Below are 15,955 nucleotides of genomic sequence, written 5' to 3' on the forward strand. Positions count from 1 at the left end.
CAGAGCCCAGCGCTAGTTTTTTTGCGTTTAAGGTGGATAAAGTTCACTGAGTGAATGCATGAACTTTAAACAACACAAATCGTAAAGGGAGACGATGCGGCGCATTGCTTCATGTTCTCGCTGTCTGCCTATCTTGCATTCACTCAGAGAAATTACGCGATAAATATATTAATTTCAGACTCCACAAACATAAACATGTAAGGCGCTCGGCTCTGCACTGATCCAGGGCAGCTAACCATAATACGGCCCAAGTGTTTGACTTGGATCTCACTTGTTCAGACACCTGTAACTATGAGCATTTCCATGTTAGGTGTTATGTTTCAAGTAATCCTCTACCGACATGGGAAATCTCTCTTCCATTTTGTTCTACTTTCTGCCACATCCGTTGTCTCGGCACTGTGCAGCATGTTGGAGTCACTCCAGGACACCATATCCTGAAAACATTTTTTGTTTACATTTTCCCTTTACAATGTAATGATAAACAAAATATTCGGAACATTAGATGGTCTTTTTGGGACGGTATCTGAGAGCTGAGTGGTGTGGGATGGTGCTGCTCAAATTCTGGGGCTGGTGTCAGTCCCTCCAAGGCGCAAGTCAACCCTGTAACAAAACCCTTCAGTATGTGTTTTTGGGTGTGCTCGGGGAGCAAATTTGCTGCTCCGGGGCAACAACTCCAGCAATGCCTGTCAACTACACTGCTTCACGGACAGCAACGCTGAGTTTCTGTCATGGGAAAAGCATCGACTGAAGAATGCGAGTGGAAAGGGTGTGACGGGTATGCCACATCTCCTCAGGGCACGGAGTGTTTAAAGACTTCAGAGCATGAGAAGAAGGTCAAGACATGTTTGCCTACACTGAGGGAAAATGTACTGCAGGAGGAGTCTTTTCATAAAACCCCTCAGTTCATTACTTCAGCTGCATTGCAGTCTGAAGGTTCAAAGTTGGATTACTAGGAAGAACAAATGGGCAGACAATCGCGCACCAATACCAAATATTTCTGCTGATAAACATATCGTCCACAAAAAAAAATGATTTTCAACATAAGTATAAAACATGAATCCAGTTTTAAAAATAGAGGTCATTTAAGTTCAGCTAACCCCCAAAAAGATTTGGGTGGCAATGGATTGGAATGTCCTCAAAATCTACTCAGTGATTTTAGCTTCAGCCGCAAAACAAAATGACTCAGAAATAATACTGGTACACAACAGGCATATGTTTCGGATTACACTGATGTACAGAAAAAACGAATTCAAATAGGTGCATCCTATTTGGCTGTGCTGATTTTCTTGCAATGGCATCACCGTGCCTGTAAACTTCATGTACAGCCACACAGCTAATCCACAAAGGAGCAAAAGACTGCATGTGAACCCTGAACGACCACAGGAAACACCAAACAGAAGTTGTGGAAGAGATATCAAACGAACGAAGCTAATTTAGGACACAGTGCAGAAGGGACATAAAGTGAAGAAAGAGTGAATCAGACAGGTGGGGTAAATTACTAACAAGGGTAAGTAGTTGAGGCTGAATGTGACCTGGGAGGATCTGACACAAAGCATGACTGACCACTGGTGCAAAAGCCATCCAAGTGACCTCTGCAAAAATAAGCATTCACACAAGGACATCTTTCAAAGCCTTCTGCACTGCACATCAGGCTATCCAGAGGCTGCGACTTGACTTCTTACAACCGAAATGCAAATACACAGCCAAAGGAACCTCAGATCAAGAACACCCCCACTACTGATAATTCTTACATTTCAGAAATCATACCTAGGAGGTAACTGTTTCTCAGTGAGGGCATGCAACTATGGAGTAAACTCCTACATAAAACTGGATCCATCCAAAAAAAATAACTTTTATTTCAGAAGAGACTTACAGTCCTGGATCTTCCCATATACCCTGCTTGCAAACCTATCCTCAACACTCCTCACTTTCTGACACAAATGTAATATGCCATCATAACTTGTCACATCAAACCTGGAGCACATCCTGGGCTTCACACACGACGCCAATACTAAGTTCTGATAGATGACACCACTACCAACCCTTCTCTGGTCCAGGCACCGGAGAATCAGAACTAATAACCCCCGATCCGCAAAGCACTTTGAGGCTTCAAGGGGTACGAAAGCGATAAGAAAATAAAACAACTGTCAGTTCAGTCTCTTCCGTGGTGCCTTCCGCCTATATCTGCTTTCAAAAGAACTGGATATTGGAATGAATGCTTGCTTATGCGAGGGTGTTTTTTGTTGCTGCCAGATGCTACTGTTGAAGGGCTTCTTTTCCAGGGGTCCATGTCACTGTGAGTGTTGCATTCTCTGCAATATAAAATTGCGGGAAACGTATAGTTGCAGAATTCACTGGTATTTAAAGCCAGCAGGACCATCAACTCTGCACATTTCACAGGACACGTTTAACATCCTAGACCGGCAGAGGCTACATTTGTCTCTTGACTTCCCATTCCAGGAAGAATGTGATGAGAACCCAGATACTAAGATTTCCAGCTTCTGCTGCCTAGGAGCCCGGGTTCTTCTAAAGAGGTAACAACGAATGAAGGCCTGTTTCACTCCACCACAAGCCAGTGTGAGCCATATAATTTATGATTTGTCAGTGTGACGCGGGCTGCCGCTTTCAATCTGACACGTGCCACTTCACAGCACTGGCAGACACCTGGACAGTTGAAAGGAGAACAGAATGAAAGCAGACAAAGAGACAAATAATACATTTGGCAACTGTTACATAAAAAGATTCATAAACCTTTAAAAAACATCTGAAACAGACCAAAAATACCAAGAAACAATTGAATGCAGAGCTAAAGAGGACGCAGGATAGCAAGGTCAGCAAAATACTTCAAGGGTGACAAGAGTAATACAGATGACATGGCCCATTTTCCCTGGAATTCCAGTTAGTTCCGTGAATAAAGAACTGCCCAGTGCCAAGCAGCTTCCACATCTGCCGAATAGCCGCTGAAGGTGACCTTCTTGTAGCTGGATTTGCTCCAAAGAGCATTAAAAGGTTTGCATTTTATTGAACGTTTCTGTACCTGTGGCAGCCTCTAACTCCCTGTCCATTCGATTCCAGAAAGCAGTCTTAAAGGGAAAGCGCACCAAACACAAAATGTACCGAGGACTGACCCTCCAGTACCTCAGCCTAGAAGTGTCACATACATATAGACTTTTCATAACGGCCCTATAGTTGGTCTGGACCGCAGGGGTGCTCCAAATGAAAAGAGGTGTGCTTTTTGAGAGCTCCTCGACCAAGAATAAGCTCTACAGAGAGAAATCTCGAAATAGCTGTTTCTATGTGAAGTCATTATCAAAACTGCACAAAGACAAAACTGGATGGATGGATGGATCAGCGAGAAGTACTAACATGGTATACATCTTTTTGCTGTACAGTGCAAAGAAACAAGCCACCGCACATTTCGGATAGGTTTTATGTACATTTTATTGACTTCTCACACTTCCTACTGTTCTGAAATATATATTTTGGGAATAGCTGGCACACAAAATCAAAGCTTCCCGACTACAGAGGGTATGCAAATTGGGAGCTTGTAACATATATTTGCATGGTATCAGAAGCTGCTTTTATCAGATGCCATCAATATAGAAAGTGGTAAATAGAGGGCCTCCAACAACCTCAAGATCTCCCTGCAGACCCTTGCTAAACAGAGGTGACATCATGACATTAAACAGCCATGCACTGTCCCCTGGCTCTGAAAGAACGCCTGATGAACGATGCTTTTGCGCCTGTATTTTATCAATACGATTCCAATGAACTCCTTTGAACAATTTTATACCAGAGCAAAAAATGGCCCATTAATTGCTTACCAAAGTTACTTCAAAGTGACCCATCCTGCTTTTAGAGGATTTCTAATTACACTGTGTGGGTTTGCGGTCATAAAAAAGGGCGTTATAAATTGTACTTTGTACATCATTTACATTATTTGTTTAATGACATTAAATAGTTCAGTATTTCATTTTTGTAAACATTAGTAATAATAAGACATTCATAGAAAAAAAGGACCTTCTGTAAAGCGACATAACACAGAAATAAACAATACAACACCTACATGTAAGGAAATGCACTGTACATTTTTAAACCCTTCTTCCCCTGTACATCCTTGAAAGTTGAATACAGTTTATAAAGCAGAGTGATGACGTAAAGGAATGCCTGACAGCACCCTTAGCGACCATTTTCACTACAGTGTAGGATACAATGATGCCTGGTCCTGGTTAATGGTTTGTTTGCGATAATCAATGAGAATATATTGATAATATATAGTTCTAGTGGGTCTTCATAGTGATGAGATTACATGTCTTGCACTAAACACTGAGCAAGGTAGCCCTTCTTTTGATTGCTACAGGCCCAAGGCGCTAAAGAACTGTACATAAAGTGTCAATGACACCCTGTGCATGGAGAGGATGTCCTATTTTTTTTTATATTACCTTAAAACACAATCTAACATTTGGATTTACAAATTAGATATTAAGTGCAACATAGCTCCTTACTATCCACAGAGGAGCCAAAAGATGAAGGGCCAGATTCACAAACATTTTGCTATGCCTTACTTTTGTAGAGCTTCCTGGCTTACTAGTGAGCGGCAGGCACCTCTGCTGGTGCCACCAACTCGGACTCTCTCAAAAGAGAAGCTTTCCATTGAAAAGCAATCTGATGGGAGCAGTCGACTCACAATCACCACCGAACCAACAGCACGATTGAGGCACACCTCTGGCAATCAAACAGTAGCACTGAGGAACGCAACTGGGTAGGGCTACAATGCCGTAAAGAGCAATATGCCCAATATACTGAAGAGGTCTTCTATGCAACAAAGCTATGGCAGCGTGTGTGAATTATGCTCTTCTTCCCACATACGTTCTGGAAGGCTGAGGGTAGAAGGTTCAATGTAACTTAAGTCAACCTGAAGTAACCTATATTAAGAGACATGCGTGGAATTGATACCCTTCAAATAAGAAATGCAACTAAGTCAGAAGCGCTGTTTTAACACGAACAGTAAAACAAAAAACTAAGATACGGTCAGAGAGAACAGGACTTTAAAGGCAAATCTAAACACCTCATTTTTTGACAATGATTCTTTATACACTGAAAGAAGATGTATCTACTCATGAATCGAATGGCAGTTAGCAGATGCCATGTTACCGAGATCACACTACAAGTATGAGTTTGAGGAGCTAAAAAGGCCCACATGTTTACTACCATGTCAAACACAGTGCAGTAACTATCCAACTGATGTGAAAGGAAGTGTGATTAGGCAGTGCGATAAGCCAGTATTGACTTGTGACAGCTGACACAAGACACAGACCAACAGGAAGTCACTTTTACGTGTGGTAAATGGGCAAGATGAGTATTTCAAAACTGGATGAGTTGTATCCATTGCACTTGCCATGTAATAATAAATTATTGACTAGAAAGACGCACAGTATAAAGAATTGCATAAAACTCCAATTGGCAATTACCTCTTATTGTGTTCTCCAAAGTTAGTGATTGGATTGTAAAAACCTTTTTTTGGTACAGAAACAAAACTCTTGTCCCTGGAAGAAATTATTTCCAAATGCTCTGAAAAATATAGGCACTCTGCGTTCCTTGGTGCTGGAGCAACTCATTGTTGAGTCTTTGTTTATGTGTTGCATTCTACAGAACGAAAATGTACTCTTGCAAAAGATATGTGCAGTCTGTAAAGTATTTTCTATGATTTCCACTAGGCATTATAATGATTCCATAAAGTCCTACATAGATTACTGACATACACTTAACAGAAAACCTGAAGAGCAACTTACCTTGCCGGTGATTGCTGACCAAACCTTTAACGTGTTGTCGTCAGAACCACTAACTATTCGGTTTCCACAGAACTGTAGGCATGTGATCACGTGATCGTCGTGTCCCTTCAATACCTGATGAGATAAAGACCCTGTTACAAACTGCCGAGAACGGGTGGCTTGCAGAATAAATTTAAACAAAAGGACGTGTTCTGATTTGCCTCAAGGTAATACGTTCTGTGAAAATTTACTTAACTTGTTAGTGTTGCTCTGGACTATAGTGCAAAAAAGAAAAAACAAAAAAACAAATGAAGTAGATTTTAAAGTGGCAGTGTGTGCATGCCGTGCACATGAAGACTTGAGGTAGGCAAGTCAAAAACCGTAACATTACCATGGTTTGAAATGAGATAGTACAATGAAGTCAAATGACTGCCATACATGGAAGTCAATTCTCTGAAGTACATATATTCAAAGGTGATTGATTAATAAAATGAAAGACATTGGAGGATTAGGACATCATGTGGAGGAAATCGCAAGCATAATGGTAGTTGTGGTCTTCAGGTTTTCAAAAAATGAACAAAGTGAGATCAGCAATGAGATCTGTGCGTATGAAATAGAGATTTTACAATGGACTGACCATTGCATTGAATTTTAAAAGTTTGCACTGTTTCATACATTAAATTGTGTATAGCATATGAGTGACTAATTCAATCCCACTTTAAAATTCTTTTTGAAATGCTTACATTTTGTAGTCCTTCATCACTGTTTTTGAAGCTGAGCTTCACCATCACCTGTCGCATATGATTAAGACTCGCAAGGAGTCGAAATGTGTTATGCTGCAAGACTTGCTGAGTTTAAAGAATTTCCACCCAAGCACGTCTGGTGGACCTGTTTGCATGGTACTGAAGGAGTACATGTTTTCGTATGGAATATATTGGTGACAGACACACCCTGACAGGCCCGACCAGACAGCCTAAGCGTCCGTAGCATTGCATGCTTTTGTGTCAAATTTGGTGTCATTCCTTTCAGAGGTTCGGGCAGTAGTCTTGTTCACAATTCCTGTGGCAAATTGCATGGGGGTAATGCGTTTTGGGACCTCCCCCCTTTTTTCTCCCAGCCCACGCTTGACGAATCACCCCGAAACTTTCCTGACAGCAGATTCGTCAAGCAGTGCCAAAGTTATTAGAACAAAAAAAACCGCTTTTCCTTTGGAAAATAGGTCCTAACTATAACTACCTACTGGGGATGGATGGAGGGAGATATATATATATATTAATAAATTGTGGTTCCACTAAACACCGCTTTCTCTGTAATTTGTCAGCCAGTGATCAAGAGCTATGAATGCTCGAAACGCGTTTGGCAGTTGTGACACAAAGAAGCTGGGAGAAGAGCTGTTACTACTGTTACCTGCAGTGTGTGTGCGGCAACCCTTTCAAGTGCGATATCTTCATTGGGGCAACCTTGTGTGTGTGTGTGTGTGTGTGTATATATATATCCAGTTTTTCTTTTTTTAAACCAAGCCTCGACAATGTTACATCTAAATGTACTGCTGTTTAGAAGGAACCCAAGGTAGAGAATGAGTCACTTCTGGGAATGCTCATTTTAGCACGATTGGTTGCTGTGTCAGTATGCTTTCTTTGCTAACTGGGTCACTTACTAAAGCTTATTCCACAACAAAAGAAGGCCTGACAAGTGATCGGCATAAATGAGAGCAATTCAGTTTACAAAAAGATTACCTTAGGAGATTTCAGTTCTCCTCGTCGCCAGTTGGTATCGATTCGGTGCTGCCGTATGTACGCGCTCTTCCAGGGACTGTGTGTGAAACCAGGCTTTATCACTTTCCTCCTCTTTATATGTAACGGTTCATCGATGCCTTAAAGATGAAAGAATAAGTGCAACATCATCTACTGTTCCCTTTCATCAGCCCACAAATAATCACAGAAGTTGTTAGGCTCCATCACACCCCACATGTATATGCTGAAGTAGCACATAACATAAAATCAAATACTTCCAAGACCACCAAGTCTTGCAAATATCAAATGACGGTTCACTAATTTTCCTCAAATTAGAGCTCCCATGATCACTATTCAGTAACAAATCAACTGTATCAAAGGTTGACATTTTGTCTTGGTTGAATGGTCACATTGGTGCAGCGCAGTAAGGGACAGTGTCTAGACCAAACTAGGATCTGTTGCAGAGACACATGATGCACCAGCCCAAAAGAAACCTGCGATTAGTTAATAACACCTCTCTATCCCATCTAGTGTGCTGAAGTAACTAGGAGGGGACACTTGACGCTCTATAAAAACACTAAACATAAATGAATGCGGAGCCTCACCATCTTCCTTGCATTTCTCTCTCCAGAGAAGGTTGTCTTCTGCTAGAATCCTCCAGTAGCGACACGTCTGAGCAGCCTGCAGCAGGTCCTTGGGTTCCAGGAAAGAAAGCACATACAACGCCAGCTAGAAAGCAATGATAAAAGAACCTTATTGGAACTGATAAACTAAGAGTCAGAGATGCAAGTAGTAACACAAAACAGTTTCAGAGCTGAGGAGGGTAGGCGTGTGGACGGAGCAAACACCAGTGGGGAGTACCAGCTGTGCACTGATGCAGTTGCTGCTTAGATTTGTGCACTGCTGGGAAACAAATACTGCACCATGACATAGCCACAGTGCTGATAGGAGAGTCCATGGGCCTCCAACATAATTGTTCCTGGGGTTTCTTCTGCTCATGGAGGGGAAGTCCATTTGGAATTAAACGGGAGCCAATCAAAGCATGACCTTTTGGTTTAATAGCAGGCCCATAGTGCAGGTGCTGAGACTATTGAGGGTGCTGATACTGAATGCTCACATTGGAAAACAGGTCTCTTTTCAAAACTTACACTACCACAAGCTTTGGATGGGAATCATTGTCTTGCAGACGGCTACTGAAACCTCAGTGCACCAGGGATTTCACAAAGGTTAATCAAGGCTGGCAATTAGTTTGGTGGCTTAGTGGAAGGACGCGGGGTAACATTTTCATTCTGGCAGGGTGAAGGCAAGGGGTTACAGGAGTGGGTGGCAGAAGGCCAGACATTTGATTTTTACATTTGGGAGGGCAGGAGATGCATTATGTATTGCTCCTTCATTATTACTCTGCCCCACAGTAGCAGTTCAAAGCAGGTGCAGTTGAATGTGGGGTTGAGTCATGCTCCACATATACTTGTAGATGGGTTAAAAGTGAATAACGGATGTGTTTTTCACTTTAGATTTCTAAGTGACATCGAAGCTCTATGAACTTTTCTCGTTGTTCCTTTGTTGTCACTCAGAGCTCACTCAAAGCCCCATAGAGAAAAACATCCTGTTATTCACTGTTACCCACTTATAATGTTATATGCACTGACCCAAAGAAGCAAGTGGTGTAAAATTCACTATTATGTAGATTCATTTTGATAGAATGCCACATTGTATACCGCAAGGGGAAACAGAGACCTGGACATTACCTGGAGATTCTCCAATTAAATCTTAAGCAATTTACACACATTGGATGGATTGAAGGCTGAGGTAGTTTTGTTGAGATTCAAACCTTTGACGAGATGCCAGCTGTAAGCATTAAGAGACGGGCTACTCCCAATCCCCTTCCTCAACATCTGGCCCAAAAGGAATGCCAGGAATGAACACAGAAAGTCCCTTCCGGCATCAGAATCGACGTTGGTCTGGCTTTGTGTCCACTTCGGGGATGAGGATGGAGTCGGCGCTGACCGGGGGCTCAGTTGTCGTCGGGATCGACGTAGGGGAAGGTCAAGTGAGATATACCTACGTCGATTCGGACCCATGCCTGGATCCAAGGGGGCCCTCCAGAGCAGTTCCCGGAGCAGCCGAAGTCCCAGCGCTCTGACCGACTCCGTGGTGCCCAAAGGTGCACTGGCGGAGCCGAGCTGCTCAAATATTAGGTACAAGACCTCATAGGACTTCTAAATTTGGGGCAAGAGACGCTCCTGCTCCCGGAAAGGGAGGGAGGCTTTGAGCCATCTCAGTAGTATGCTCTGGAGACGGAGCCTTTGAGCGATGATGCTCGTGAATCCACGTGCGTCGGCTGACTGAAAGGGAGAATTCGAAGAACACCTGTGCTTCTTCAAATTCTTTTTGTGTTTCCCTGACTCTCCCATTCTACTTCAAGTGTGAGGAGTGTGGGCTCACGACCGTCCTTGAGACCTCCCCTCGAACAAGAATGGGAACTACGTGGAGCTGAGTGCTGGGCCTCTAGCACCTTTCGGGACCACTCCTGTAAAGCCTTCAGGTTCATGGCTTGGCACTCAGAGCACGACTTCGAGTCATGGCAGTGCTCCAGACACAAAAGGCACATGAGGTGCGGATTTGTCACCGACATCATCGGGTTGCAGGAACCGCAGGGCTTGAAGCCGGTCCTATGATGGGACATCCTCGACTCACCAGGAGTCTACGACTCGAAAAAGACGTTGACAAAAAGTTACTGGGGTTAGCTCTCTCAAGATCTGTGCTAGGCTGGCTTGGAAAAAGAAAGAACTGACGTCAGCCGCATGGGCGGCGTCTATGTAGGTCCAGCGGAGCCGACCGATGCAACCTAATGACGCGCAGGGGTACTGCTGAAGAAAAAATCCCCAGATCCAGACTGATGCCTGGGGGAAATTCTAATGTAGGGAATCTACAACTAACAGTCTCTATTAGATTAAAATAGCACAGGGATTTAAAGAAGCTTTAAAAGATACACATCGGAACAACAGTATTGGCTAAGCAAGTGAAAATCAGGATACCATGTAAGGTATTTATGTCAAGAGGAACGTGTCAACAGAACAGACATAGTTGTCCTAATCTACCATACAATTCGAGGATCATGGTTCCTGCCTGAAAGCTAAATCTGGAGTGATGATATTTATACCCTTTTTGAAACTGGAAAAAAATGCAATGGCCTCAAACAGTAGAAACAAGAGGGGGTGGGAGAAGATTCAAACAGAAGATGCTGATTCTGAATAGGCATAGATTAATAGTCTGGACTTTGATGAAGCAGTAGGTGACTGGATGTTCAGAGCAGTCATCAATGAAGAGAGAGTCAAACCAAAGTGTGGCAGAAAAAACAGGCACCAACTGAGGAAGCTAACAGAAGAAATGCAAGGTGAAATAAAGGCTCAGTTGGTGGGTTACTTGTTAGTAACAGAACGTGAGTTTGGAAACCACCAGTGATAACTAGGGGTTCTGTACAGGGAAAAGGACAACCAAGTACAAATGTAGCAGATATGCCGGGAGGAGGGGAAGAATGAGCACAACACAGGGACGTAGCTTCCACTGGTGCAGCAGTTAACGGGGAATAGAGACACCACTGAACCCTGATTTTTGCTGTTTTCCACATTTCAAACATTGGCTAGGGGGTCATTTCCTTCCTTGTATTATGGCTCATGATACACCGGCTATGCCAGTGGTACAACAAATAAAGAAACCGTGAACCTAAACTCCAGGTCAACCGTTACCCCAAGGGCAAAGTAAGAGATACATTGGAAGGCTACAGAAAAATAATGGTGTCAGTAAGAGAATCAGACATCAAAGAGACAATTGATGTAGATCGGGGATAGGTCAAGCTTTAAACAACAGGTGGTAATTCACTGAGAAAAATCAGAGTGGGGTAGAGTACAGCCAATATAAAAAAGGCTTTAAAGTAGAAAATAAATAAAGATTTGTGTTCAATAGTTACATGGATGGTGGTGGATGGATGGAACCATGAGCTGAGATGAGAGTATGAGATTAAATGAATGGAATTTAAAAATGGAAGGGGAAGCAAGGCAGAGAGAGTCCTGCGGAACAGGCTCTGAATAGGTGGTGGATTTGTGAAGGAAGGCTGACTAAAATAACGTGGCGGGGTGTGAACGAAGTGGCCATTAAAAGGTATTTGAGGATTGAGCTAACACAAATAGTGAGGCAGTGAGAATGTTTGGTTCAAAGCTATCTAATGAGGCACCATTCAGCTATTGTATTGTAATTGCATTTATATAGTGCTTACTACCCCTGACGAGGCGTCGAATCGCTTTTTCGGCGAGTAGCACGCTACTCCGGGACCCATAGAGGATTAGTGTTGAATTAGTATAGTGAAACATGCAAGTACATTTTAAGTGGTGGATAGGTTAGTCAGTTAATCACACAGTATACTGACTCTACCTCACCCCAAACAAGTTGGCCTTCAATAAATGTCAGTGAAAAGCCTGGTCACAAACCCTTTTGAACCCTTTTGCTTGTTGCCAACAGTCTCCTGCAGGTAGCACTGGTATGGCTCTTTCAGAAACTAGAGCCTTTGGGGGACAAAAGTGATTGGGGTGCGGCGTGCAAAGTATCTCTGCATCGGAGAGACAAAAAATGCTTCTTGGGGGGGTTCCCTGGGGATTGTTCACCTTTAAATTTTAAGTGAAGCCCTGAAGTCAGTAGCTACTTTTTATAGAAAGACTATCTGCATATTTGCAGAAGAAACATTCTTTACTATAATAAATCCTCGATCTCAGGCACAATACCCTAAGGAACATTTTAAAAGTAATCAGAATGAAAATCTGTAGATACTGCAAGCATTTATGATGCTTAAACGTAGGCACTTTTCAAAAGCAATAACGTTCTAACAAAGTTCCATCAAATCAATCCACTACAGTAACATAAAAGCAAATTAAAGGCATTACGATGCACATCAAATAACTATAAATCTAGAATCAAAAGTTAACTAAGCCCAAGAAAATGCCACATTTGACAAAACTCATTACAAATGTACACTTCAGTGATATCCAAAGGAAGTAGTGATCTCATGGGTCAGTTGTAATACTCCCTAAAACCAATGGAGCATTAAAAAACATGACAGAGTCCCATTGCAGAAGATAACATTGTAAAGCATAAAACAGGACAGCTAAGCCATAAAAACAAGTAATCAAAAGCCATAAAAAGCTTGGAAAGAGAGTGGATAAAACCAAAGGAAAACGGCAGGCATCGATTGGGATGTAGTGTAATAACAAAAATATGAGTGGTTATCAAAAAGAAACAGCTGCATAAGTGTACATGTGAAAGCAACAGCTTGGGAGGGCTGGAGCCAATACTGCATGGAAGACTCCAAGATGGCAAAGACAAAAGTCTAACAGGACCATATTGCCACCATTCACTTACACACAAATGGTGAGGTTCTACCTTCAAGATCCAAGGGTCTACGCTGAGCAACTGGTGACTGGTGACCCTGTAAAGTTGTACGCTACGGTGGGACCTTTAACCAGTCATGAACATCGACACCCAGGGATTAATGGGCCACACAATATTAAGTATGGAGAGGTGTAACAGGATATCATCCACAGCTAACCAGCAATGCACTGCGTTGCAGTGCCTGGTGATCCAGATGAAGGCTCAGACAAGCCATTCTTACTGATGCTAAAGAAGGAATCCTAAGAAAGCGCACCTTTTTGAAGCACGCAACTGATAGCGTGAAGTATACTCAGACGCTCTGCAAAGCATCACACATTCATCAACTGTTAAAAACCTGTGCCTTCTTTTTCCGGCGAGTCACAGAGAGTAATTCAAACAACTGCATAGAAGAACACTTTCGAAGAGGTAGAATGCAAATGCATTGCCAACTTTCCCTATTGGAGGGTTCTGGACTAGCAGGTTTGCATTTTCCCCTTGGGTTCTTTTCACCATTATGGCTCGAATGCTTTTAGATGAAGTTTATTATAGAGACACAAAATGTTTGGAGTGGAGCATGATACCATGCCAAGCTGCAATTAACTGCTCGCTCTGATAACCGCGGACTTTCTGTGCTGAGAAACCATTACCGGCTTCTAAATACAGGTGACTAAACAGAGCAGCCGTCAAAGAACCCATCTAGCAGCAGTCACCATCCAGTGCTGAGCTGGATACCCTGAAATCGATTTGACTGCATTCGATTACAGCCCCCTTGAGTTGCCCCAGCTATAGGGAAGAGGGCAAGACAGAATAGCATGTCACTCGAATTTGTACAGCACAAAATCGTAGACCTAAGTCTTGCCTGGGCTTGAAAAGCTCTGCTTTATGCAGTGTGAATGGGCATGATATTTAATGAAGTGTAGTGAATGTCCTAGGTGTCTGATGGATGGCACCAGAGAGATGGACAGAATCATGACGCATGCTTTTAGCATCCTCCCCCAGCCCTGCGAAGTACCACGCATCATGGGTTAGAGTAAAGCCTTTTAGTGCTGGTATCTGTATCACTTCACTAAACATATTAGTAACCCATTCTAGTGCCCGAAGTGACCACCCTACGAGGCGTGCTGTAGGTAGAGCTGCATTTACCCAGCAAGTCGCTATGAGGGAGCGCTGTGTTGACAAGAGGAGAGCTACGTTCTGTGTCTCACAACTAGGGCCATCTCTCTTGTTTACTTGGGCTTCAAACATTATCATCAACTCTGCTAGGCATCGCAGCTGGCCACGACGATCACCAATTCAATCAAGCTGAGCTGCCCTGCCCGAATTAGCGAGTGAAATTGTGTACCACGTGGTCTCTTCAGTCAGTAGACAGCGTGGTGATAATTACCAAAACCTAGGCCTGCCTGACGTGGATTCGGGAGCAGCAACTTGCCTGTTGTTGGCCAGCAAGGTGCATGCCCCACTATGACCATGCAGTGTCTGAATAGCTCCTCTAGTGTGCTGATGATGCCTCTATGAATAACACAGACCACACACATGAACTTGCAATAACTCGTGGTCCCTCAACTGACCACACTCACAGTGGTAGCATCAATAAACAAAAAGTGGTGTGGTGGGGGCAGGAGGGGAGCGAGCGTGGGGTGGGAGGGAAGTTTAATAATAATAATAAAAACATTTTTTAAAAAGACTTACCTGAAGCTACCGGCCGCCTCCCGCCTCAGTGTTCTTCATGGTCCTAGCAGACACTGGGACAGCATCACAGACTCCCTGTGCAATCCACGAGCTGCTCTCATTCTATGAGAGCAACGCGGGGATTGGCCTTAGCGGGCATGTTTGAAATTCAGCTCAAGACAGGGAGTCTGTGCTGTTTCTCCAACCCGGCTGTTCCATACTGCTGGTTTGGAGAAACCGAAGTGGGCATGTGTGTTTGGCAAGCCAAACACACAAGCCCCAAACACACATGCGCACTTAGATGTGCACCAACCAGTCCTCCTCCCCCTCCCATGACCCTGACTCCTCCCTATGTACGCTGGCTCAGCCAGCAGGTAAAAAAATAAAACAACGATAGAATATTGTTTTATTTTTCACCTGCTGGCTCTGAGCCAGTGGGGTGACGCTCCTACGCCATTGCGGAGGAGCCGCCCCTCCACACCCGTTTCCCGGGTTACTTTATAACCAAGCCGACGCAAAGCGTCAGAGCAAAAGTTGACAGCATGCCATCAGGGAAGTGCTCAACCCTCCCCCCCCCCCCACTCCCTCCCGGCCCTCTCATGTGGTGTTACTTATATAGTGCAACACTACAGCTCCCAGCCAAAGCAGACACTGAGGTGGCAGCTTTGACCTCCCCACCCACCCCACCTCTCTGCCACCCATCTGTGGGGCCAACACATTTAAATATTGCCCGCTCTCCAGTATCTGTGTGTTTGAGGAGAGGGGGGAGTAACGCAGAGATTTGTGCCCCAGGCAAACTCTCTTGGCGCTGACCAGCTAACAATTAACAATGTGGGTAGTGATGGACTCCGCTCTGAAGGATTGGACGCCCGATGGAATATCTTACAGCTCTACACATCACCCGGGGGAGCCTTTCTGCTCGGCCTGGGCTGCCTACTACAAGCGTGATGCCCATACAGTGAGCACCAGCCGTGATGCCAAAGTTAAAGGACAATGTAATGTATGCCGGAGCACTCTGCAGCACTGAGCCCCAGGAGCGAGAAACCCTTGCTCAGCCTACCTACTACCACGCCAGCACCAGGTAGCAGCATTGAGGTAATTTATCAGAGAGAACAGCACTAAAACCGTGACTCCAGTACAGTAAGCATTTTAATGTCCCAGCAACTACAAAGGGTATTTTCCCCTTAGCTGTAAATTCTTTAAACCGTGCATGTAAGAAGAAAACAGTATACAATATGTACTCAAGGTGCCATAATGGCCCCTGACTGATAAAGTAAACAAAGGTAGAAAGGGCATTTAAAAAAAGAATACGGACAATTTCATATAAAGTTCCATTAAAGAATCAAGTTCAGGCCTTTGCAA

The 15,955-nt window shown here is 43.7% G+C and overlaps 1 protein-coding gene across 4 annotated transcripts in view; it reads right to left on the minus strand.

Annotated features, from left to right (window-relative positions):
• The window catches only part of FBXW7 (F-box and WD repeat domain containing 7), a 728,515-nt gene that overhangs the window by 15,475 nt on the left and 697,085 nt on the right, over positions 1-15,955 (minus strand). For all 4 annotated transcript variants that reach the window (XM_078676925.1, XM_078676926.1, XM_078676927.1 and 1 more), the window contains 3 exons: positions 8,110-8,233; positions 7,508-7,644; positions 5,793-5,906 (listed from right to left, as the gene is read on the minus strand). In XM_078676925.1, coding sequence (XP_078533051.1) covers positions 5,793-5,906; positions 7,508-7,644; positions 8,110-8,233 — 375 coding nt within the window. The remainder of the gene's footprint in view (positions 1-5,792; positions 5,907-7,507; positions 7,645-8,109; positions 8,234-15,955) is intronic.

The sequence above is a fragment of the Lissotriton helveticus genome, chromosome 2_1, assembly GCF_964261635.1.
Source record: "Lissotriton helveticus chromosome 2_1, aLisHel1.1, whole genome shotgun sequence".
NCBI lineage: Eukaryota > Metazoa > Chordata > Amphibia > Caudata > Salamandridae > Lissotriton > Lissotriton helveticus.